Source organism: Branchiostoma belcheri, unplaced genomic scaffold (genome assembly GCF_001625305.1).
Source record: "Branchiostoma belcheri isolate BF01 breed outbred unplaced genomic scaffold, Haploidv18h27 scaffold31, whole genome shotgun sequence".
Taxonomy (NCBI): Eukaryota; Metazoa; Chordata; class Leptocardii; order Amphioxiformes; family Branchiostomatidae; genus Branchiostoma; species Branchiostoma belcheri.
The window spans coordinates 1551147-1577528 of record NW_017803921.1 but is presented as its reverse complement, the minus strand read 5'-3'; the positions used below and the strand labels follow the sequence as shown (position 1 = coordinate 1577528).

Genomic DNA, 26382 nt, shown 5'->3' with positions numbered 1-26382 from the left:
TAGGATTTCGTCGTCGGTTCACAATACCGTATCCGGTAATCCGTACAGACCATCTGATACAGTCTCCATCAAACTGACAATACTAGCTGAAAACTAAGTCAAATTTAGCCAACTATAATAATACTGCCGGGGGAGTTTGGTCACCATACAGTTTATTTTCCCCTGCAGTTCATGGATGGGATATGTTGCCCTCACCGCAGCTCTCTCCCAGTTTTGAGCATTGCGTAGCTCACGTATACACGGATCCTGCTAGACTGTATGGCCTGTTTACATACCTGAGTGCACATGCAACATCCAAACTGGTGTAAATCCAATGAAGTACACTAAAACTGAGTTTTGTGAGGAATATGAGCCTAGAGGGAGAAACGAAATGACAAATGTCTGCAGATAGTGCTTTTAAATGCAGTCAGTGTCAGAGATTCGGGGCGCTAATGCATTGGCCCTTCCCTGCCAAATCAGACACAGTGGTCCATTGGACTGTCAGCCATGACAAATCACCTGTTTTGTATCAGTAAAATGTCTGTTGTGAAGAAAGGAGTCTATGGAAGAGTTGGAGTTTACAATCTGATGAAAGAAGTTTAGCTGAAGACCTTGACTGGCGCCTCGACAGCAGACAGGCGGATCTTCGTGTCATCTCCGCTCACCTGGTTCATACCACAGCGGAATTCGGTTTGCTGCACCATCAACTACAGAGGTATCACTCAAGTATCACTCTGCCGGGTAGGCAGTTTGTGCTCGAAGCCGGGATCATTAGTGAACACTGAGCTCCTTCCCAAAGTGATTTGAACAAAACATTTGGGGCGTCCTCCTTGACTTGAGGCAACGTGTTTTATTTGAATAAAGCATTAGATTTCATAGATCCATTTACATGTATCAGTTCAGTTCGTGGTTTCAAATGGCTGCAACGTGATGTGATGTATACATTAACCCTCAACAGTACACCTTCCCGGACTGATTAATCTGTACACCTGGGGTCCGCGCAGTACAGTTTTTTGCTAATTTTAAGAAATTATCAACATGCTACCAGCTCAATTGTTTTGCAAACTGATGTGGGAACCTCTGTGTCCACATTACATACAAAAATCATACATTTTGACCTTTTTCTATTTTTTGGTGAAGAAAAGAAGACAAGAAGAAATACCCGATTTTTAAACCCATTTCAGACTGAAGGGGCTTTTGAGGCCCAACTTTGATCTCAGATAGCGGCTAAACGGATTGCGCTAGAAGTATCAAATTTGGAGACCTTTCCTAAAATGTCTCTGGAAAAAAGTTCATATTAGTTTAATACTAGTAAGTTGATGTTTTTTTGTGTTGCCATGGCAACGGGTTTCTAGCAGGCAGTTTTTTTAAATAGAAGTAATTTTGGTTTAAACATAAAAATTTTCTGAGTTTTATATTAAATTACACTTCTTTTCCAACATTAATAACATCTTACATAATCAAATATAAGTTAAATCATTTAATATGCATAGAATATGCTAATTTGATGACGTCATTGGTCAAAATCCAATATGGTGGACTATATTATTAGCTCTGACGTCATATGACGTCATAATTACACCAAAGTTATCGAAATTTAATTCTATTACTACACCGTTCTCTGAAAACTTGGTAGACATACGATGAGTGCATAAAAACATATAAAAACGGAAATAAGGTAATGTATAAGAACGCCAGTGTATCCATTATGATCGAAAGCCAGCTGGGGTCCGCGCGGACCCCAAAAGAAAATCAGATATAATTTTTTTTATAAATGGTAGAAACGGAGTTTTCTGCACTGTATTGAGAGACAACTTTGTGGGTGACAATTACCTAAAATTTCAGAAAAAAATCTTTAGAAACAAAAAAGATATTACAGAATATATAGTGCTGGGGTCCGCGCGGACCCCAGGTGTACTGTTTAGGGTTAATATAATTGATTACTGTAGCAGGTTTGCTGTTGCAGGGCATGTTGTGGGATTCGCGAGTGTCTGTAAAGACATAAAGACAAATGACCTCAATTACGTACTTCACTGAAAAACGTGCAGGAACATTCTCTCGAGAACATACAAGCAGATTCCGCTCGTCGTTATCGGGCCATCGAGTTTCGTGATTGTAATCTCCTTAGATTGTCTAAGACACGATGAAGTAACGAAGTTAAGATATGCAACGCAGCACGTCTGTGCCTGTGTGGCTTCACGGTTGGAGAGGTTCTGAACTGTGACTATCGTTACGTGGTCCGCAGCCGGCACGCTGGGTGCGCACGGACTCCCCTGTGTACACTGCCGAGAGTGGATTAGCTGAGGCCCATTTGTTTGAACCATCAGAATCAATAAACTGCGGCGTCTGCTGCGCACCCGCGGGAGGGTCTGAAAGATTGCCTTGATTGTCTTGAGGCTTGATTTTGTTGATGCCAATTTTGGACGCTCTTGAATTGTTTTTCATCTGTCCGTATGTGTCGGAAGTTTCAGTGCTGTCCTGCACGCTCTCGCAACTTTGCTAGTAAAGAAGCTGGAACAAGTCGCAGTGTCAGTGTCAGTGAGGGAGAGAGAGAGTGTGTGTGTGTGAGTGAGTGAGTGAGAGAGAGAGAGCTGAACGAATGAGTAAGTGGATGACTGATTGTAAGCTGCACTAGTCACAGCCTCCTTCAGTCAACATTGATCATGGTAAAATCCTAATTGATACATCAGCCCTACAGCTTCAGCTATGGCTGAACAGTCCTATACGAGAATGCCAGTCTCTGCCACACAGGGCACATCAGTAAGCTGACTGAGGTCTGACTTAGCTGCACTACCGTACCTGTTTCACCAGAACTGGCTCCTGTTCCTTCTCAGGCGGTCTCTGTTGTCCCGGGTGTTCTATCGGCCCTTCTGTTGGGACCTGATGACAAACAAATAACGACATCAGCTTAAAAAAAATAACAGTCGGCAGGTTTCTCTGTCGTTAACCTGGAATCAATGTTTCTCAAATTTGTAGTGTGTAAGCCTAATCAGAAAATGCAAGAAGAGTGCTATAGTATAATACATTCTAGCTAAATAGCTAGCCTTCACTGGGCCTTCCAATAGGGGCACGGATAGTAGAATTCGGCACAAATCGAAACAATTGGCCAGGAGAGTCAGTCAGTGAACTTCCCTGGCCAATTAGTCTCCTTGTTTGGTCAATCTTTACTGTTTTTGAACCCACGTTGTTAGTCAGTCGGTGACTTATGTAAGGTTTACATTCTAACGTACGTGTACCAAGCTGTTCGGTGTAATATGACAGGCCTTGCTTTGTGTCCGTGAAGTCTGGATGCTATTAGGTTTATCAATACTAAAATCAATACCACTGCCAGTACTAATGAGAAAACTGATACAGACCTGTTGTTGCGACACGGCCCCGTTCCGCCGTACCCGGCTACGGGCAGTCTCGCGTGGTTTGACGAGATTTAGCTCGTCCACGGACCGTGGGTGGGCTGTGGAGGAAAACAGGGTCAAGTCAAGTCAAGTCAAATCAAAGCCTTTATTCTGCCTCAATGGGTTGTTCGGCCATGCGGCTGCTTTTTCGTTAGACCTTTGACTGAATACTGAGGACATCAGGAGAACGTACTGCGCCTGCGTGAAACCTGTTATTGTTACTGCATTTTGCATAGCATTTCGGCAGAACGTCTCAGGTAAAGGTCGTATTCACTAATTTCAAATAGCGAATACGATGTCATATTTTCAAAGCAACGAGCAAATTTAAAGTTTGATGTAACGCTGATCCAATGAAAACCATGAAAAATCCAGGGTTTCGCGCAGGCGCAGTACGTTCTGCCAACAGGCTAGACTGTAGTCACGTGCCCTTGACTTCATGCTCCCAAACTAGTGCGTCAGAAATCATTAAGAAATCTGTAAAGACGACCAAATTAGACAGCAGTAGACATTCAAAGTGAACAATACCATCAAAAGATTAAACCCGTTCTTTGAAATTCAAACATAACATGGTGAATGCATGTGGATTTGACAGCAAACAATGTGCAAAGTAAAAATCTATAACTAGGCGTGAAATCCGTAATACTTTAACCTTGAAAGCATGACAAGACAGGATTAGATCTCGGCGAAGCGTTGTTGTAATAGTACGCTGTCGGAGAGCTCGCTAAGCCTGAACTGAATGAAGATCGATATTCCATAACGACTAGAATTCGTTGGGAAGTGATCGATGCATTTCATTACCAGGATGATAGTGGGTGTGTGGCTTTTCTACAATTACATGCTGCTAAAGTGGCTTCACTAAACAGCCACACATAAGCCTTCATAAACAAGATTTCCGCTAAAATTACCGATTCCTTATCTTACTGAAAGCTTCTAGAAGATGTTCTATAACAGCAGTTATTTATTTATTCATTTATTAATGTTTCAAACATATGGGTAGTCACTTCAGCCATTGAAGGCTGATTTCCAAGGGAGCCTATAAAGCAGTTCAAACTGATGATCATGAAAAATATTTCTTTTACACTGGCTTGCCTGGTAACAAGCTACGGTTGAGTGAACTCTTATCAACCATTCTTTTGAATTCATTCCACTACGTTGATTCTCGTTATTATGTGTGTGACGGAAAGTAATCTAAACATAGACTGATTAATGGTTAAGCTACGAAAGCTGGCTGTCTCCTGTCGTTATCGTGAACAGCCTTCCCTTTGTATACTCTATAACCCGGTTAGAAGAACCTATAGCTGAAATAACTCTCCCAAACGTACTTTTGAATTCCTCCCACTCGGTCCATTCCCGTTTGTAAAAAGGCGTGCAACACGAAGTGACGCTGATAGATTGCGTTCTCAGTGTTGCTTTTTGATTAGATTCCCGCATCATGGACGGGCCGGCCTTCAATCTTGTGATGAAACAAATCCCGGTCCGCGCGTGCCTCCATCACGAGATGGGGGAGTCATGTTCAGTCTCCCCACACTCGCTTGTAAGTTAATCAGAAGTAATGGCCCTGGAGCCGCGGGAATCGGCGTGATTTCCTCATCATGACGTGCGAAGGGCAGATGTAATTATACTCCTAAAAGTCAGGAGTGTCCTCCCAGACTATAAACTTTCTCCAGCTTTGGGTACACAAAAGGGAAGATGGGACGTTTTCATTGTTGAATTATACAGTATGGAATACACTTCGTCAGTGTAAGCTATTAATAACAGAATGATTGATAACTGGATTCCAAGAGTAGATTTTGATACACATTCCTTATTGAAGCTAGATCATATAAGCCTTTGGAAAGACATTGCAATATCTAGAAAACATCTTTTGCTGTATGATATCAATGCATCAAGCTCTACTTCATCTATGTATAAATTGCCTCAGTATCCGCTTAATATAATTTACATTTGACTATAATACAACTTGATATCTGAACAGGCATGAGATAGTGTCAATGAGTAAACAAACCTTACCTTCTTACGATGGATATATGGATACATTATGCTATTCGAGTAGGCTTAATTTTATTTACGTTAATTCTTTCGCAGTCTCACACACGTCGAATAGTTTCAAATTGATAACCATGATTGATTACCTAAGGTATTGTTTTGACATGTTTACGAACGCGGCTGTTGTCTTTAATACGTATATACTCCTTTGGGAATTTCAAATTGCCTGGCTCGAAAAGGCAATCGTGAAAAACATAACATTTTAACAGCCAAATCAACTTGTTATTATTTTGCATCTCATATCATTTTATAATGAGACCAGCTGTTTATGATTACCTATCTTTTATTGTTGAAACCTTAGTACGGCAAGGGTAACTTTTAAAGTTTCATCAATAAATACCCTTTCTGTATTGTTTTGTTTTGTTGTGTTGTGCATGTGTTGAAGGCCTTTAAGGTGCTTCTGCTTTTTAGACATTGCAATGTCGCGTGTATTATATTGTTGGTGTACCTGATCATCACGAGTTTTCATCAAGTCATTCGCATTCAATGCAACGAAATGAGTTGCTTGATTGTGGGCCAGGATTTAATACTACCCTTAATGTTCAAAGCAAACCACATTGAATAAGACTAAGAACATGATCCTCGGGTTAAAAGGCTGATTTAAGCGCCAGTCATGCTTCAGTCGTAACCTTTTCACAGCTGTTATCGCCTCCTGCCATAATGTCAACCCGCTTATCTACCCACGCTTTCTGCCTGTGTGTGGAACCAACCGGAAGAACTTTGAAGTAAGCAGTCATGAGTTTCTTCTGTCTGTCATGGTGTATCCAACCGTCCCAGGTCTTTTGGCAATGCATATTTCATCGCTACATATTTCCTTTCAACTAAAGCATAACATATTCTATGAATCAAAAGAACAATGCATACTTGATGTTATGTTTTAGAGAAACGCTAGACTCGATTTCCCTTGGAAGCAACGCAGTGCATGACTTAGAACGTACATGCAATTCACGGGTGAAAATACCGATTTTGAAGGCCAGTCAGGCCTGAACCATAAACTTCTAACCGTCGTTATCGCCTTGTGCCATAACGTTAGCAGTTATCTGACCTGAAGCTCCTGGTAACCAGACGGAAGGAACGTTAAAGTGGTCACGAGGCACGGCAAACTGTCACAAGGTCAATGTCATCCCGCCATCCTTATCGACACTAATGTCGCCCAGAACGACGTCATGAACTCGCTACATCCGGCTGCCTTCTGAAGTGATGAAAAATTTGTCACGGTGGGTACAACCGCGGACGTGCGGAAATGACATTCATGAATTATTATCACTTCAACCTTTAAACACAGCTTTAATGTAGGATGTCCCGAAATGTCGAGAGTTTTATGTCAAAATGTTTGGGGGAAAGATTCAATGTAACAAAACTTTACAGTCCACGTAAAATTGTGGCACAGAACGTTATGATTTCCTCTCATCCAAAGTGAATGATTTGTCGACGTTTATTCGATTTTTGTATTGTAGTGGTCGGTTAGTGCTCGGCTGAAAATGAATTATCATCGTCTGATCATGATTATCATCGCAAATAGGTATTGGACAATTTATCTTCATTCAATTTCTATCCCATCAGTGTGTAATTGAGGATTTTAGTAATACTGCATTTAGTGATACTGTTCAAATACTATGAGAGTTGGGTGAATTATGGAAAAAACGTTCTTATGTATCAGTGCGCAGCAGTCACCATGGCCCCACTAGTATATTGGCAATAGAAAAGCACATTCCTCTTCCTGACGTATGGTCCGAAGCGTGTCCCCTCACCAGGACCCGTGTACCGACCAACCCATCAAGTCATCTCCGCTCGTTTTGCGCCTTGTCAAATTTCAATCGATGGAGTGATATAGACCGCTCCCCAGGGCGGCCTGTGGGCTGGATGACGGTGGTTATGAGATCCAGGAAAGTCACGCACGGTCATCTACATACTGCGCTTCTAGCTGGCCTTCCACTGGCCAGGTCTCTAGCCTGACTACAGCATACTTCTAACAGCCCTTCCACTGGTCAAGCTTCTAGCCTGACTACATCACACTTCTAGCAGACATTTCACTGGTCAGGCCCCTAAGCTGACTACATCACGCTTCTAGCATCTCTTCCACATAGCTTGATTGAATCATACTTCTAGCAGCTTTTCTACTGGTCAGGCTCCTCGCTTGACCATGTCACGCTCATAGCATTCCTTCCACTGGTCAGGCCCCTAGCCTGACTACATCACGCTTCTAGCAGCCCTTCCACTGGTCAGGCCACTAGTCTGACTACATCACGCTTCTAGCAGCCCTTCCACTAGTCAGGCCAGACTGATGCCAGTTGGACTGTACCTCCCCAATCCTGCCAGTAACAGTAAGGAAACTTTTCCAAAACAAGCTAGAGTGAAGGAGTACTTTGGCAGTGTGTGACTCACAAAAACAGCGGATTCTGAACAAAAACCTTCCCAAAGATAGGCCTAAGTTTGCAGATCAACGTAGAACCCCTACTGATCTTTTTATATGTACGGACGCTGCAGTCATTTGTCAACATAATATAAAGCGAAACTTGCAAAATTAAAGATCGAACCGTTGATAACATCACCACGTTCCCGATTGCGCGTTTTTCTATCATTCATCAACAGGTTTATAAAGCTTGCTAACTGTTTTAACTGATCTTCATCTGCGTGGACTGTGTGGGCCATTCATCAGAACATTCACACTAAGCAGATCCTACAACATTAAAGATGGTAGTATTGATAAGATCATCTCGGCCCGATTACTCTTTCTTACGGCGCGTATATCGTAAAGAACATACCATTCATCAACAACTTTACAACTCCTGCTAAATTAAAGATGGGACCTCTGATAAAAGGATCGACGCACCTAATACATTACTTCTTAGTACCACACATATATCCTAACATACTTGTCATGTAGTAATCTATATAGTGTTTGAGTCTGGAATACCTTTACGTGTGCAATAAAACTTGGCAAAAAAGATTGACGCACGTCTGTTAGCAGCTATAACAGAGGTGCGTCAGCCCCTTATTCAAGTTTTATTGCCTTTTGTAGAAACGTTGGCATACATACAGAAAATGCCTTCAGCTGTGCAGATATATTGTCAGTGGCTCATTTTCAGTGTGGGCGATCGAGCGTTCATTGAAGAAAGTTTTCCAAAGCCGGCAGCAACGTCACAGCTGCGTGTGCAATAAAGACTGCCAGTCCGGAGTGACGTGAATCTCGCTGGCTCTTCCGGACCTGCACCGTGATATATGAACTCTACCCTGACCTTTGTGAGATAGGCTTGGCAGGTCGATTCATTGTTTCGGCCTCCCCGGCAGCAGAGGGAAGGCTAAGCATGCAGGCTGGGCTGTAAACAGGGGTTGGGTGGGATAGGAATGCTGATAAAACACGGAGAGGGACGGGGGAACGTGACTGAGGGGGATTCTGCAGGAACAACGAGGAGGGCGTCTGTGTTGCCTAGATAGAAGCAGATTCCCGGTGTACAGTAGTATAGGAATTTACAGACTGGAAATGATGTATACATGAGGACGGGTCTTGTAACCTTGTTCCAGAAAATATATCATATTATCAGCTGTTCGTAACTCATACACTAGCTCCAAAATATGAAACCATTAAAGTGTAAAGGTTCACGTTTCTTCTACCCGAACATTGACATCAAAGTTTCCTATCCCATAAAGTTTTCAGCCTGAAACTTTCGGTATTCTTATCATGGGACTGTTACTTAGGATTCATGGCGGTGGTAAACTGAAAGTGGATCCAATGCACGGGAAATGAATGTCCGCGGGTCAGCGGAGGGGTCATGTACTACTGCCGCTGGAAGTTGTCTGCCTCTGACGTTGACAGCCTCCCAAGAACTGATGCAGCAGTATCATGATATCTGGTGCTTCAAGCCCCTGCCACAGATAGCCGAATGCGGCCTCCCGAACACTGCTCCCCCTCCCTACATTTACATGTAGGTGGGTGTCCCTAAATTCCGGTTCAGCACGAAATGATCATAGTCGATCATGGTAGGTTCAAGAACAAAAAAAAACAAATTGAGAAAGAGGGGAAATACATGGCCATAGGTGCACTTTATTTATCTACTTAATTGTGTGGGTGTACATAAGTCTTGCATCTTTGTAGTTACTGAACCTTAAGCTTGCACATAAATAAACCGTCCGGTGATGTATTCAGGATGGTCAATGGCACAATATGTGGAGAAATAGAATGTTGAAACTTTGCCATTGAGCCCGGTGGGGAATTTGAAAATGGCGTTTGTTACAGACAAGTTGATTAAAAGGGGGAAAGCTGCGGTTTTGATGGCTACAAATCATGCTCAGCGGTCACAAAGGTTCGGCTTTACACGTTTCTTTCTAAAACTTCACACCTGACTCTTCCGTGGCGCTAAACGAGCAGCACATCCATTATTCAGTCCGCGGAGACGGGCAATTTGTGAACCGCTGTACCTTTTAGGTGTCCTCGTCTGAGCTTCGCCGCCACGGGTCCTAATTACAGCCGGCTTCACATCTCTGAGTCCACGGGAAGACTTCCACGGACTCACCGAGCCCGTCTGATGTCGCTGCCGTGTGGAGAATTGAGCTTTAGCAGCTGCGGGGGACCGTCTGAGTGGCGGACTTCAGAATTGAGGTTACAGTCTTCAAACGTAATCTAGACATTAGGGATATGTGGCATGAAAGTGACCTATGCCTTTGAGAGACAGGCTACGCTTTTCTCTTTTCAGATTTGCCTAAACTTGTCGTTTTAAGAGCGCCGACGAGTTTGATCAGCGCAGTGCGTGGTGTTGATGGATTGAAGGCAACGACTTCATCAGTCAGCTGAAGGCTGGTCCTCACTCGTACCGGGAGTAAGTAGGCGTGATCACAAACATCTACCGGGCTTAATTATATGACCAAGGAGTAAAGGGCTTACAAGCTCGGCTGGTATCTGCTTTCTGTGGTTTGCATACATGTATATTCAGGATCTAGTCCGTTAAATACAAAATACGCACTAGACGAAACTTATCTTTAGACCGCGAGGCTTTGAGGTCGCGATCTTTCTAACGAACGATTTTGAAACCTGTGCGTCACATGTGTAATTATAGACATTAAGCAAGTTGTCGAGCACGAAATGTTGCAAGAGAAGAAACATTATCCGCAGACGGCGGAGCAGTAAATGGGTTCCGAGGTCGTTATCTCGTAACGAATTCCGCTGCTAGCCTGCTGTAAGAGAGATGAGCCATGGTGATTTCATGTCCATGAACATCTACACCGTAATGGCGCACAGGTTACCGTCAGAAGATCACGTCTTATTACCAGCCGAGCGTGTTGGAGGTGCTTGAGCTGTCACTTTCTTCTCACGCTACATACCGAGCCGTCAAAGTGAGTTACTTCGCTTTTCAAAAGTTCGTTGAACCCGGTTAGCGGAAGGCTTGTGCAGAATTGAAGAACATGTTCTGCAGAGGTGATTTTGAGATATAGAGAGCTGAAATGTGTGCGTCTGGCCGGCTATCAACGATCTCATGAGTGGAGGCGTAAATATCACCAGAGTTCCATATCCGTTGGGAACGATAATAAGGTAGAAGGAAGAGGAACTCCAGGAACCAATGGTGATCAGTGGGAGTAGGATAGGATAAGGAAATATAAATTGCAACAATGAGACTTGATACAAGTTACGTATGTGTTAAACTTTGTTGATCAGTTAAACATAGACCTCTGGCCAATTATATTGGCCTTATTTTACCGCGCAATTCCACTATCCATAGTCAATGAGAAGACCTTATGAGGGCTAGGATACGCATGGACTCATGTACAAAAATGTAACAACGCAATGTTCAACTAAAGCATGTAAGAACTTTCTCGACATAAATGATTGATGCTGCGTGATGCAGACACAGTGGTAATCCCTACTCTGGAATATCGTGTTTAGCCGATAATTGTGAATCATCCACCTCAGCCCCACTCAGCAACAGGAGTCGACTTAAGACGTGAAGACCGACTTAGAGTCGGGTAAACCTCGTTAGGCAAGAAAGGAGATTCCTCCAGTCAGACATCGAATCAACAAGAGGGGAGCTGCGCTCGTGGTGCTGAATGCACAAGCGTGGCCCCTACAGGTTTTAGTATACAATGGAAGAAGATTAGATCAGAAGGCTTAATGTACTGTAAAATCGTCCCCAGCTTTATGTATTCACGTAATGAGACGGAACAAATGGCAACGTCCTGTCATTGATCACGGATTCAAATTACTGATCGGGAGATAAGTGTGGGACGGAACAGGTCTGAAAGCTTTGGGACTTTGTTCTAACTCTCCATCTGTGGTGGTTGATAGGAAAAGAGTTTGGTGATTCTCAGAGCTGAAATAAGTACAATAAGCATTGTCCTTGCCTCAAAGTCAGGTTGGGCTACTCCTCTAGGGTACTTCATGCGAGGAGCAAAATAGTAAGGTCGGTCATTTACACAACAAAGCACGTTAGGAGGAAGTTCTCGATGCCTCTGCATATCCCGAAAGACCTAATATGTTTTAGTCTCATATATTTACCAGTGCCGGGGGAATGCCCGGTCAATGTTATTATACCAACCGCTGATTTATCCAAGGACGGCTGGGGACTGGAATCCAATTAAGCCGGGGCCACTCCCTCACATCTGTCGGCTTCACAAAGCGTTCTGGTATTCTTACATATGTGGGTATAGATTTTTTTTGTAGCTGTAAGTATCATTCTGACAAGGTAGTTAATTTACACTGTGCTGTGGTAATGATAGGGTCAGGCAAATCCTTGCATAGGTGCCTGGATGAATGCATGAAAACGTTGAGTGGTGGGTATATTTTTGGACCCTTTTTGTGTGTGTAAAATATATGGGCGGATTAGGAAAAGACACTTGTTGAATAAATAATTACTAGATTGCTTGGATCTGTGCAAATGTAAAAAGAAATTACCTTAAGCACATGGATTTCCACAGGCTGCATTTTAAATAATGGGCGCTAAATTGTCCTTTGCTGTAATAGATTTCCAACCTACAGAATCGTCATCAGAGAAATACTCACACTGTTTCCCATACCCAAAAAAAAGTGCTACACTATTATTCCAAAAGTAGTCTTTCTCTACAGCGGCATGCTTACTGTATTCATAAAAATCTTCAAGTGTTCCACAAGGTCTCCTCAATTGCACAGTTAACTATCTTCCTAGTCTCTTGATGTTGGAAAATATTTTCAACATGGAGACGACGTTCGGGTGTTGTAGAGAGGTAAGGGTCTCTTAAATTGTCATGAAAGAAAAAAACAATGATTTCTAAAACTAGATGTGTCGTAAAGAGACAGACAACAAACTAGATAGACGACTCAGTCAGTTCTAATGACAATGATGAGAATTTCAGCATGATTGGCACCCAAAAGAATATCAGAAGAGGCTGATAAGCCAATATTTACCTTGATGATATATAGACTTTTAAAGCAAAGCTTGAACTAGATATGCAAGGCATCTTGTATCTTGTGTATGGACACCAAGACTCCCACTGGGTTCTTCCTTAGCTGATGCTGTACCCCTCTGTAACACTTGACGAAAGTCTTCCTGCTTCCGTATTGTTTATGGAACAACTTAAACACGTTTAGGCGCAAGCTTTACAGATTTCGATCGGCACGGCGATCCAATAACATATAAACTGTTGTAACAATCCTCCAATACCCCGAGGCAGACCGGTCATATTGATGACGTTTTCGGAATAAATCCATCCCGTTTTGTGGCCGGCGATTGGATGACCCGGCTGAGTCAATTACTGGGGATTAGACGGCCTGGCGGAGGGTCGCGCTGTTTCATCGATCACGCGGAGAGCCGAATCATCGGGTGCGGGAGAGTCTCGCTGTCAGCTCGGGGTTTCTCTCGTGTAATCAGCGAAATGGAGTAAGGCCACAGCTGTGTCATTTCTTGGTTCTATGATTATCTTTTTTTCTCGTTGATCTGAGAAAAAAGATCACGTAGACAATTCTAGACACACAACCCGAATATGGTCATAGTTTGGTATCACCTGTTGAGGACTCACATATCATACTTTAAAAAAATGTAAACCGTTGGATGATATTTCTGGATTTCGCGTCGTGCATTACATGCCGAGTACAATAGAAGCATTGGGGTTTATCAAAGAATAACCCTGTTGAATTCTATATTGTTTCGCCGGCCAGTTCCGAAAATTTTCTATGAAACTTGGAGAGACATGACATTGACTTGGTGTGGCCTGGACATATTCCACATTTTGGGAAGAGTAATGCCAGTGTCGGTACTGATAATCAGCTGCCTCAGAACTCTAACAGGAACATCCATCTTGAAGACTGACCTTTCCCCAGACATAATAGGAACCTGTGGACATACTGCAGGTAAAGTTATGGTAAACTACGTGGAACTTGATTGTCTCGAGAAAAAAGCCAAGAGCTAGAATGTTTACACACGGAGTCTTCAAGCATGATTCATCAAACTATGAGCATCTCAAGGATTGTATCAGCTTTAGCAGAAGAGTATGACTATGTTAATTGAATACGATACCGAATATTGGATGTAGTTGTATATTGATATTATATATTACATGTGATGCTTGTCAATAAAAAAAGTTATTCGTCATCGTAAAAGTTGCACATTTGCTTGTCTGGACAAAAATATATGTCAGCATGTTTAAAGCCAACATGCTAAATGACACGAACGTACATTTCTTTCAATAAAATCATTAACATCCCTTTTTCATTATGTTACAGTCATTGATCATTTTGTGACATATGGATTAGTGCCAAATGCCTCCACTGGGCAAATGGTATCACTTCTTAATACAAGACCTGGACAGGTTTTCCAATGTGGGTTCAGATATTGACGAATCAGAACCTTACCGGAGCGTTATCAAAACCCGACGACGTTCTGGCCTCATACTGGCAACTTTGCATAAACTACTTCCCAAACTAAACCATATTTAAATAGACATTAGAGAAAAAGAAGCTGTTTCATTTTTTTATTGTCTGGCCCTATAATTATGTATAACTCATACTCTTTAACGAGATTGATGGTCTTTACTTCTTAATGCCACTTATTGTTAAATAATATGCAGGGTTAACTTGTAATGAATCCAGCCTCCTCCACTGAGAGTACGCCTATGCCAGAGGCTGGTATACATCACTTAATAAACATTGATACAGATAGGAACCTAACAAATAGACATTTCGCCCTAGGATAATCAGAAGTCGTCTGAATCTTAAGTGATATTTGCAACAACGCAGAAGAGTGCTTTCTACTTGTGCAACTGAAATCTTTAAGAAAATAAAGATTCTGAGATACATCTAACGCATAAAATAACTGGTCACTGGAAGATTCTTTAAAGCCAGTAAAACTTTATACCACTGCAAAAGTACTAAGAGCTAGCATGGATGAAAATTTGGTACTGATAAATCACACAGGGTATCAAGTTTACGAAGATGTAACGATGGTAGTACGAATATATGATAGTAGTTCAAAAGTTTCATACATGTCAACTGAGATCTCGAAACCTGTCTAAGATTCTGACACTACGTAATATCTACGTAATATATGTGTAGCAATGCTGACCACAGCGCTCTGTCTGGTATGATGTTGTGAAGTCTGTTTGATCTGACAGGCAGATGATTACCTGACACCTCTGCCCGTGGACAGGCCACGCATCAGCGCAAACCGTCCAGACTAAGTAATTACTGATATGCCAGGCTCTTGCCTCTGGCTGTGGCGCTAAGGCCGACTGAAGGATACTACAAAAGAACTTGGCTGGCTTGTGGAGAAATGTAGGGTAAGGAAGTAATCTCCTACCAGATATTGGACGATAGATCGAAACGCTTTCTGTCTGTTAGCCTCTCATATGTGTTGTGATAGATCCGTGTGGGAGATGCTTTCCCATCCCAATATCCCAAAGCAATCTTAAGCTTTTACAACAGACCTTTCAAATATGCAGTAAAGTAAACATTGTTACATTGTGCTATTGAGTATCGAATTTCTTTATTCAGAACCATTTGTTTACAAGAGAGGACGGTTTGAGGACCGTCTGTCATCTTAATCAGGGCGATTCTGACTGGTTCGTCGTGCACTGAAGCTAGGTGTTTCTGGCTCACTGTGCACTGAAGCTAGGTGTTACTGGTTCACTGTATACTGAAGCTAGGCGTTACTGGTTCACTGTGCACTGAAGCTAGGTGTTACTGGTTCACTGTATACTTACTGGTTCACCGTGCCCTGAAGCTAGGCTGATGCTACTGGATCACCGTGTACTGAAGCTAGGTATTACTGGTTCACTGTGCACTGAAGCTAGGTGTTACTGGTTCACGGTGCATCAATCCTTATGAAGATGACAGACGATCATTGAAACGTCGGCTCTTGTAAATAAGTGGTTGTGAATAAAGAACTTTGATATTCATACACCTAGCTGAGCATGAACAGCATGCTATAGCGTAAAACATGATATATGCCGTTTCGCCTAAGTGTAATGCAGGGAAGAAGTTTGCAAACAATTTTTTTGACAAAAAACGGTTTAAAGAGAATCTCCTCCAGCAGGCCTCGCTGAGAAATCGAAGGTTTGGAGCTGAACTCACCGCGGTGTAGAGAATATATTGGGGATTACGACAGGAAGCTTCTCGCGACTGCACTTGAAATGAGACGATGCATCGGTCGTAAATACCACCTTGAATACTGTATAGAGATTGGCCAATTGATTTGGGTCTGGGCCAGAAGATAGTGACTGTCACCATGGTAACTGGTACCGTAGCAGACACCCTGTGGTGTTGGGTTACATTATGTAGCTGAACAGAGGCTGGTCACCATATACTAGTATATGAGTAAGAATTAACAGCAGTAGTTTGTGAGCGTAAACATTATGCATTTGCTTTGCAACTGATACTTTTGTAGTGTTTTCCTATTCGTTCTTATCATAGTTGTAAATACATTACATATTAAATTTTACAATTTAGCATATATTGTGAGCATAATGGTTAAAAATACTCGATAAACGTATAAATCATCACTTGCAATTATTGTACGGACACGAATTTGCAATAAACATTACAAAGCATATTCCTGACGGCAAATCACTGAAAACTACACTGATGAAGAATGACTAAGCTAGTTCGATCGACAAGGCAATAGATCATACAGCTTCACCGTTAATACATGTTCTCCCCATCTCTATGTTCCTTACAGCCAATCAATATATAGCAGGGTCTTTCATCATTAAGCGACCCTCCACAAGAAAACCTTTACGGATAGATTTTTGTTTCGCCATCAAATAATTTACAAGTGGTCTATAATCAACGACCTTGCCTAAATGTGTGACCTCATAAGGTCCCCTGCACCACGTCATTGATTTACGATATATTTTTGTTTAATTCATTAAAAGGTTGCATCACACGGATTGTAGCTTTGTAACCCTTAGGCTGACCCAAGACCTCTTTATAAAGTGGGCTTAGCCGTGCCAGACATGGCTATACATCCTGGTTAAAGATGACTCCGCTGGTACAGTAAAAGGCGGTACATGTACAACGTGGGAGTCCTGTTTGTCCACGCTAATTCTCAAACTAGACTGAAGTTTCAAACCATCATTATTGATACCGAATGTCTGTACTTTGTTTTAAAAGAAGGGGATCCGGATTTGCGATCACACTTGCACCTGTTTAGCTTTAAGTTAGTTCTCTCGTAATCCTATAGCTTATTTGAAATTGTTTTATTTTACTAGTAGTAGTGGTTCTGCTAGGTTTTCTGGAACTTGGCTGCATTGCAGCATTCGTCGTTGTGATGTTATCTTGCTATTTTGATCATTATATAACCTCACGATGAAGACAGGGTATGCAATCTATCAACGTCTTTCCTTCCTCTGTATGTATTCCCTGTAAGTACGCTCCAATCATCAGATGATGGGCCCATAACTCGGGTAAAGAATGGTGTTTAGACCTCCCCGCCACACCATCGTAACCCCCCTTTGATATTGATCGTTCGGAACGTCTACTTTAGCCAAGCGGTTCTCCCCCGATCACTTTTCCATCAGCTCGGATTGCAGACGTTCAGCAGCCTTCAGGCCGAGTAATCTGCTCTTTTGAACAATCATCGTCCACAAGTGACTCCTCAAGCTCTTTCCAAGAACGGCCTCTTTTTTATACGCACGCCTTTTGAACACGCATCTTCAAGTTCGATTGGGTATAACCCAGGTCAAGGAACACAACGACAGGCGGAAAATCTATTGCTTTGGTACTGGAATCTTGGAGCATCTTCAACAACATTTTCAAAAACTTCTTCAACTTCTTGTAACGTCTTCTTCAACAACAAAGTAATGGAAATCTTGGCCGAGACTTTTTAAATTCTGTGTTACCTTTGCAGCGTTGTCAAATAGATTGAGACTTGCATGAAATATTCCTTGTGATTCAAACTGCATGGCGAGATACAGTTTTAGCTGATGGACGCCTGACCTTTCGACGTGAATACGTGTCTATAAAATCACCATCTTATCAATATGAAAGACATCCCGTCTCGGAAGGCGTGACCTACTTAGTGTAGGTATTCCCCAGGCTCAGAAGATGGGTTAGACGCTGTTTTCTAATTGAGCAAGCTTTCATGTAGGGAGACTAAATACCACTTTCACAGGAAAATTGACGTAAAATGCGCACCACATGGAGACACAGTGGGTCGACTCATCTGTTCGGAAATGTTATATTAGAAGGCAATGACTTACTATGAAGATATCTACAACTATCTGCAACCTCCGTCAATTAAAGGGTTTATTAATAGTAACAAATCACGGCTACAAGCCTTTGGTCGGAGGTTTACGTAAAGCAATATAATAATCTTTTTGTAATATGTGTTGATATGTAGATGTTATATGCTGCATCATATCGTTTAATCTGCATCGAAAATATACAGAATTCATGAAAAATCGATTTATAACGACATTTTCAGATTCATCAAAGTGTGCTACAATATCGGAACGCCCATTAAAAAAAATCACATTTTCAGTTTGCTCAGGAACAATCGCGGTTTAAAAAAGTCCATAAAGACATTGGCATCGAAATTCTCTCCATAAAATGTCTTTACACCACCTGAGCGAGCGAAGGAGCTCGGGGAAATATCAGCAGTCTGACATTTCTTAGAAGTCTGAATATAGCTGTTAATGTGCCCCTTTTATCAGCTTAGAGGCAGGGCGCCAGAGTAAGACGGTGGGAGTATCGCTGCAATGGGTAAGTACATGGCTAAAGTGATCGCTTTGCATTTGGTAGGTCGCTAGAACGATCCCCAACCGACTTCATATGGTACATACTGTTTTCACGTTTTAGCACTAAGCATTTGCCCAGGGTATGTATAAGAGTTGAACATACGCCACTATTACCAGCGGACTAGCCTCTGCTGTAATAATTGCAAAACTCTGTGGCCCAAGAGCTATAGAATGCAGATGGGCGCCTTCCTATGCACCATCTGGAGATAGCAGGAAATGTGTTTCTCTTTTATCAGCTTAGGGGCAGGCCATGGCAGGACTGATCTCAGCACTTTCCTTTCGCCCCAAAAGGTGTTCGCATTGCCGGCACAGCTGCAGTACTGGTCTGTTATACCTAAAGAGACAGACTTGCATATGCTATAGGTATGAATGAATACAACACCTGTAATCACACAAATATGCAGATAGAGTTTACGTTTCAGTTTCACCAGTCGACCGACAATACCTACATCGCGGTCACTTTCGTTGAGATTCGGAAACCGGCAATGCGTATCATATTCAGGGGGATCTAGGAGCAAAGGGACCAGATGTGCTGTACCACTAGAAAGGAAGGTTTGATAAAAAATCTTATATGGGTGCACTTTCCATTCACCTTTATAGATTCTAAAGTCAATAAAGAACAAGCCACACAAGACGCTACCCATGGCCATAACACCAAGGCCGAGTGGTTCCATCATCTCTCCAGATGGCAGGATACCCACCACTAACGTACAAGCATGGGACCTGGATCGGAAGTTTGATAAAGTTCGCCTCAATCTGTTCTGTGGTTTGTGACGGAGAAGAAAACTTCTCTTGAGTAGACGGCCCGGAAATGGAAGTTCAAAATGAATCGCGCAGTGCGCCCGAGAGACAGGTTACACAATCAGCCCGCACTGTTAAAGTAGGAGACAGTAATGAGGACTTGATTTCACCACAGCTCGCTGTCTGTGGACACCGTTCCTCTGTGTCTATCATCGCGCTTCCAATTACTCAACTGTAACACTGCCGACAGCGGAGCCGATCCGTGAAGGATATCCGGGCCCCTTTTTCATCTTATGAAACAGAAGCTCTGATTAAAGACTGGAAACTGAGTCCAAGTCTTTGAGCAACTTGATTCGCAGGTGAAGCCTGAGTAGAACTTGAAGAAGAAGATGAAGAGAGAGAGGGACAGAGAGAGAAAGAGAGCACTGGCTCACTCATAAAAGGTCGCAGCAAGGACGAATTATCCACTTCTGTCGTTGAAAGGGTCCCTATCAGCGTATTCCATCAACAAAAATGGTCAATATCAGTAGCGGATCGTACATGAGCCTCTATATACAATTAGATACATCGTCTGATAAGTGTGTGAAAAATCTCTCCCGGTCACGAGCCCATTACGGCATGGTGTAGAGTAAGTAACAGATATACGGCCGTGACTGCCATACATTCTACTGAGACCTGACCTAATTTTTACGTGCGTGAAATGGAAGGCGATATTTGGTCTGATGCGATAACAAGCAATCCAGGATATGAGAGTGTCCCATGAACTAGTTTGTTTGCTGTGTATACGTCGCTCGGGGGTCCTATACATGCACTAACGTGCGTTCAAGGACAACGTTAACTATTGATGCCCATTGAACCCTTGGCCCAAGGAAAATAGTTAATCATTTGCCGTACTTGCTTGCGATTGGTAGTAAGTAGCAATTCATTTAAGGAGACACTCTTTCCATATGCGTCAGTACAATTGGTCTAAACAGCAGACTTGATCATTCGCTGTGGGCTGTAGATTGGGAACAGCGTAATCTGTTACAAGACGCCCGCTGTACTTGTCTCAAACGTCCCCCCATGTCTTATCTCCACGTAGATAGTAATTAGAGGGGCTCAGCGTCTCCCGTAGCCCGACGGTTATCCTTCATCCAGCTTCTGCCGCCGGAAAACTGCTGGCTGCTAATCCCCAATTCCATTACCCTGGGTGTGCAATATTTTCCTTTGACTTAAATGGTCTACTTCCGGCATTGGCAGATTTAAACCCAGCTTACCTAGATTACCAGTGCAGCTACGAGATGGTGTAAGGGTTTTCGTTTTTATAGCGTTCAAGCAAGATTGTTGGCAGATCCCTGCGTCTATTACTGTGAATGCGCATTCAAACATTCACCAATGACTGTTGTACCTCCTTCAGGGAGATTACCATTTGCGAAGAGATAATGTATACGCTTTTCGTTTCGGTATTTGTCATCGGTATGTGCCGCGGAGACTAGGAGCTGGCCAGGCGATGAAAATGACTTTAAACGCAGTTAGCGGTAACCGTGAGCAGCGCACCTCTTGACATCAGCGTCTCCATAATGCCGACCATTGCAGGGCAAAGCAAATCTGCCTCAGAACCCTTTATCGTCCAATGATTTGCGATCCTTCTGGGGAAATGAAGCTTTTCATCTCAATTCAGCTCCTCCAAGCGTGTCCGTGCCGATATCTCGTTGGCCGTAAATGCAATTTTGTCTCATCGATTCCTGCTTTCAGTCCATGAAAAGCTTTTTGGGCGGGCTACGCGGAAACGGGAATGCGTTCTGCCTGGGCGGCCATGTGTCATGGTACCGTGGGAACGAGCTTGGCAGGCGTTCACATCGGGGCGGTCTCTTTCCCAGAACGAAGTGCTTGGGATTTTCTCACAATCTAATTAGCTTAACACCCGCCAGCTGTTGTAGGATTTTCCTGGAATGTGTGTGTGATATGACGGCTTTAACTGGCGCCTGAGTGTGTGTAACAGATAACGACAACCATGACCAGTAGCCAAACTTCTGTTGATACTGCAGACGCTACAATCCTTCCTGTCGTACTGAGGCCAGGTACCGACATGAAAGCTACAGCAAGATACTCAGCACCCGAGGCCAAACCAAAGCCAGGAATTTTCTTTAAGTGTACAAAGCATCCCAGTTGTCGAAGGTACATACAGAATGGCTGAAATCGCCGATAGAATGTGTTTGCAGCGAGTACCGTCAGTCGCAGTAGCAGCAGGGAAATCAGCACCAGGGACAGACCCAACTCTGGAAGGTCCTTACTGTTTCATCACAAAGCATCGAGAATCATATGATCGAGTTGCCTTAAGGAACATTTAGATGTTAATAATAATAAAAATATGCATTTTTCAAGAACCTTTATGTCCCAGATCTGGTGCTTCCTTGCAGAGTACCATACACAGCAGACCAAACCACAATCTCAAGTTTGTACCAGCCTGTCATACCAAAGGCTTGAGCATTCAGGTACCAACAAAGAGTTATTGGCGTTAACAACAGCATTACCACCGACAGGAACCGTGTGTTCGTTTCTAGCAACCGGCCAAAAGATCCGTTTTTGGCAGGCACAAGGAATTAAACGTCATTTCTATATCTCCACTGGCCTTTATCAAACGAGATTAGCCTATTGCGCGAGATCTACGCTTGTAATGCTAATGTGCCAAGTTCTGTCTGTAAATATTTTCAAGATATAAATGATACCCGAAACAATTTTAAAAACAAAAATGTTATATACTAACCAAAATTATGCCTTTTGGCATGGGAAAGGTTGAATTCAAATAACATCATTATTGTAATTTTTTAGAAATGCTTATTGAATGACATTATCTAATAAGCAATATCATTGATCTACTCAAAGATGCGCCTGGCAGAAGCTATTTATCATAATAGGTATCAAACTGCCGCCCATCTGCCACACACATACTGTAATCCCTACTGTCTGCTCATGTGAAATGAGTCGAATTCGTTTCAAGTATTAAAAGATCTTTCTTTGGCATGTAAAATGCTATAATAGATAACTTCCGTTGAATTTGAAGAAAAGAAATTATCCAAGGTGGTGATATGAATTGTTATCACAAATAAGCACATTTCAGATATACATACAGGGTAGAAACAGCCCCAAACTGTGTTCACTACTGCTGTAAGTGTTGGCACGCGCATACTGTATCCCTCGCAGTCTGATAAAATGCATCTGTTCATGGGATTGGAAATCTGATTTTGAATGGGAACAGACTCCATATCTATGGCTCTTTATCAAATCAGCTTATCATATGAGATTATCGGAAAGAGATGACATTATCGTGCAATGATCTGCCCGCGACCATCCCTACAGATACAGGGCAGAAGGCATCTAGCACGGCTACTGCCGTCTGCCACACATAATGCGTTCCTGCCGCTTTCACAAAGACACCAAAAGCACTACTTTTGTTCCCCTTTCTTCTATAATCAGCATGTTGAAGAAGATTATCTGCACTTATATCACACATCGTTCTATATGTAAATATACTCTAGAGTTACAGACGGAATGCAATTCAACTCATTGTTCTTGACATCAGCCACATAACGCATTCCTGCACTCTCACACTGACCTGAATTGGCAAAATCAAACCTACTTTCTACAATCAACACACCGACGGAGATTATCTGCACTGATACCATGCAGCATTCTGTACAGATGGAAATCTACTCAACGATTTGTTCTTGACAGCTTCCACTCGCCACACACATAACGCATTCCTAACGCTCTCACACCGACCTGTATCAGCCAGGCACCCTTCGACCCCGAGGACCAGTAGGAGAAGATCAAACAGCCGCGGCATCGTGGGCCGATGACCGGGTAGCCGCTCCCGTGTAACCGACCGTTGTTTTAACCCAGCACCTTCCCCTTATCACCGGCGCGCATCCGCCCTCGTCGCCGACAGCCGACCGGCCCAGAAATGAGATACCAATTGGAGAGATCCGATAGGAGCCGACAGCAGGCAGCCTGACGGATATACTACTGGTCGGTGCCGACGGGGAGGGTACATTTATAGTGCGGGGCGGGTAGGGGGACCGGCTGATAGGGGCAAGGGTCATGGACTTTACCAGGCAAATAGAGAAGCGGCAAAACATCACCTAAGTCACGCCTGAACTTATCATCACGATAATAGACAAGATATATGTCAGAGTAGAGACTTCGATTTGGTAGATCGGCGATTCTACCGGTAGAGATCCTGATCGGAGTTTGTGATGACATATACTCGAATCTAACTCTCCATCGGTAGCTATAGAGATCCTGATCGTCGTCTTAAGACATCCACTGAAAACACAGTGCGAATTTTTCAAATTCGATTAATATCACTTAAGACGAATGGATTGACTTGAAATTTACGATTTGTAAATGGGGGTGACCGTCCTAACATTAACAACATCCTATTCGGAGCGTCTGTCAACAAAGACTCCGACTCGGTATTCAAGCAGTGCACTGTGTTTCCCTCGTCATTGATAATGCCGCCTTGTGCAGCAAATCACTTGGATTTTACAGGATATCTATCTGAACGCCTGAGATAAAAGCGGAAAACAAACGCCACGGATTGGTCATTAGGCAGAACCTACGTAATGGAAGGAATTACCATTAGGCAAGTCCGGATCCTCATGGATCATTCCAGCGCATTACATAGCAAATTACTGGGATTTTACACGATTTCGTGAGAAAGCATCATTTAAAACAGGCGTTACCGTTAATTCCGATTTAAAACAACAGCAATGTACTTGTCGACAGGGAAATATGAATTCATGCAGAGATCACGGATCATTTTAATGCATAAGATATTCGGGGCTGCGTTCGAGTCCTAAAGTGCTTTTAGGACCTGCGACAGCCGTTGAAATCACAAGAGATTGCCACATTTATCTGTATTTGGGTTGTCGATTGCGAGGCTTTTCCGCAACTGTGCTGCGTCCTACTTTTCCATGCAGTAATGGATTCTGATGGTGATTGCCTTCGGTGGTTGTTTGCTTTCGAGCAAAATGACTTACGCGTTGCCATTACTGAAAATTTTATCTCATAGGTACAGACATGGACTTAAGCTGTATGAAATTGCTTCGTAATTTCATGCCATTGTTGAACCCGGGGGATGCGATGCCCTCTGGGTCTGTGTGCAGCTTTCTTCCTGTACCATAGGCAATGCCCATGAGGGAGGGATTCTTCGAGCCTATAGGCATATTTCTTGCCAAACTACTAAGGGACACGTATGTTCCTGAAGGATAATTTGTGTCAATATTGACAAGACTATGCTGCTCTGCATACTACCATCGCTGAAAATAATTGGGCAGTTGCCATTGGGAGGCGTATAGCGCAATCTCTCTGTCTGGCTTTGTTAAAGTTTGTAGACTCTTTTGACAGACTTGAATACGATGTGGCATTTACGTAGTGTGGAATCTTGTTCATAAGGGATTCGCGCAGTGCCGAATAAATGTCACTAGCCTTCCGTTGTGTAAACGACTACCGGTGTGTTTCCAACATACAAGGGCAGTTCCACCCGTATCTCCGGCGCACAGCCTGCCAGCGACGATATTAAAACCTGCTGTACGTCAGGTCTTAACGTGTCAACTGGAATTTTCATTAAGTGGGTAAAGGGCTTTGGCGTTCTGCTCCAGAGCCGCACAGTCGTCGAGATGTCGGGATCAATTTTCACAAGGAGATTAGAAACGCCGAAGCTGTCACTGTCATTGAACTTGTCGTGTGATTAATAACTTCTTTATTTTTCCATCTGCCTGCTTCAGGCCAGACTGCAGACGTTCCCTGAGGGCGCCTGTGCCTTAATGATATGCATGGTTTCTTATTTCTGTAACACACCAACAATATCAATGTAGGACACCCGACGCTTGTAGTTTTGGAGCTGGCTAGATGATGTACTGTTTCATTAAACAAGTTGATTCCACCAAGGACATTACACTTCTGTATAATGTCCTTGATTCCACAAAACATTGCCAGGTAAAAAGAACAGAGCTAAACTTCAGGACTTGAATTACTATCATTGCAAGAAAAGCACATTCAATCCATACTTCCTGCTTACCAGTCATTGTGCTTTCAAAGTTTAGGTAAAGGTGAGGACACCTATCTCCGATCTTTCCCTAATGCTGCTGCTTCCTGTGGCTATGAGTATAGTGACGGCATGACAATTTGCGGATACCTGCAATCAGTCATACTTATCGAAGGATATCCCGTGTAAGGTAAACACAGAGGATCTATCGACATTTCCTGCCTGGTTTTATTCCAGCATCATCTGTCACACTAACACGGGATGTGGTCTTCCATATTAGGTATGAGCCTCTTACAGGAGGAGATTCGTTTACAGTGTCAGCAGAATTTCCCACTTAGAAGATATGGCCGATCTGCACAGCGCGGCTTTGGTGAGATGACGTGCGCTAATGGTGAAAGAAAGTCAAGGCAGTTGGAGGAAAGCCGGCGAGATTGCAACATTAGCGGGCGGTGTGTGGGGTTTGCTGAAACGATGCCGCCGGACAGGGTATTCTCTACTCAGCATATCGGCGGATCGTTGATCCTATATAGAGATGGTCTTTGAGTTAAAAGTATTCCGTTCACAGAGTCTTTGCTAAAGAGCTCTCCATGACTTATCGTGCTGGGACTTTTATCTGTACCGTTGCATCTGTTGCCTGTCTGCGTATGGCTTGGAGAGAAATAATCCTGCTGCCGTGGCATTCGCAAGGATTTCAAATAGTCCCAAGACATAACAATATCGAACGTTTCATTATGCCTCGGGATCCATGTGGGATCTTTAAGTCAGAGTAGGTTAGGTCGTTCTACCTGAGGTAGTTTGGACCGCAAAGTAGGCCAGGTCCCGTGGGAATACGCCCAGACTGCATCACTTTGTAAGACAAATGCAATTTGGTTTCTTGGTTTTAACATCTTTGATGAAAGTCGAGCGGGTTAACTAAATTGAAATGGAAAGAAGAAATACATTACATGATGACCCACAATGTTTCTGCTGCAATGCATATGTGCAGGGCAACAAGGAATTGAA

General features: G+C 43.0%; 1 protein-coding gene across 1 annotated transcript in view; it reads right to left on the bottom strand.

Moving 5' to 3' along the window:
• LOC109474650 (plexin domain-containing protein 2-like) overlaps window positions 1-23277 on the bottom strand; it is a 41255-nt gene extending 17978 nt beyond the window's left edge. Inside the window, exons 1-3 of the mRNA XM_019774998.1 lie at window positions 23115-23277; window positions 3336-3430; window positions 2779-2859 (exon numbers count right to left, since the gene is read on the bottom strand). Coding sequence (XP_019630557.1) covers window positions 2779-2859; window positions 3336-3430; window positions 23115-23178 — 240 coding nt within the window. The 5' untranslated portion in view covers window positions 23179-23277. The remainder of the gene's footprint in view (window positions 1-2778; window positions 2860-3335; window positions 3431-23114) is intronic.
• Between the last annotated feature and the right edge of the window lie 3105 nt (window positions 23278-26382).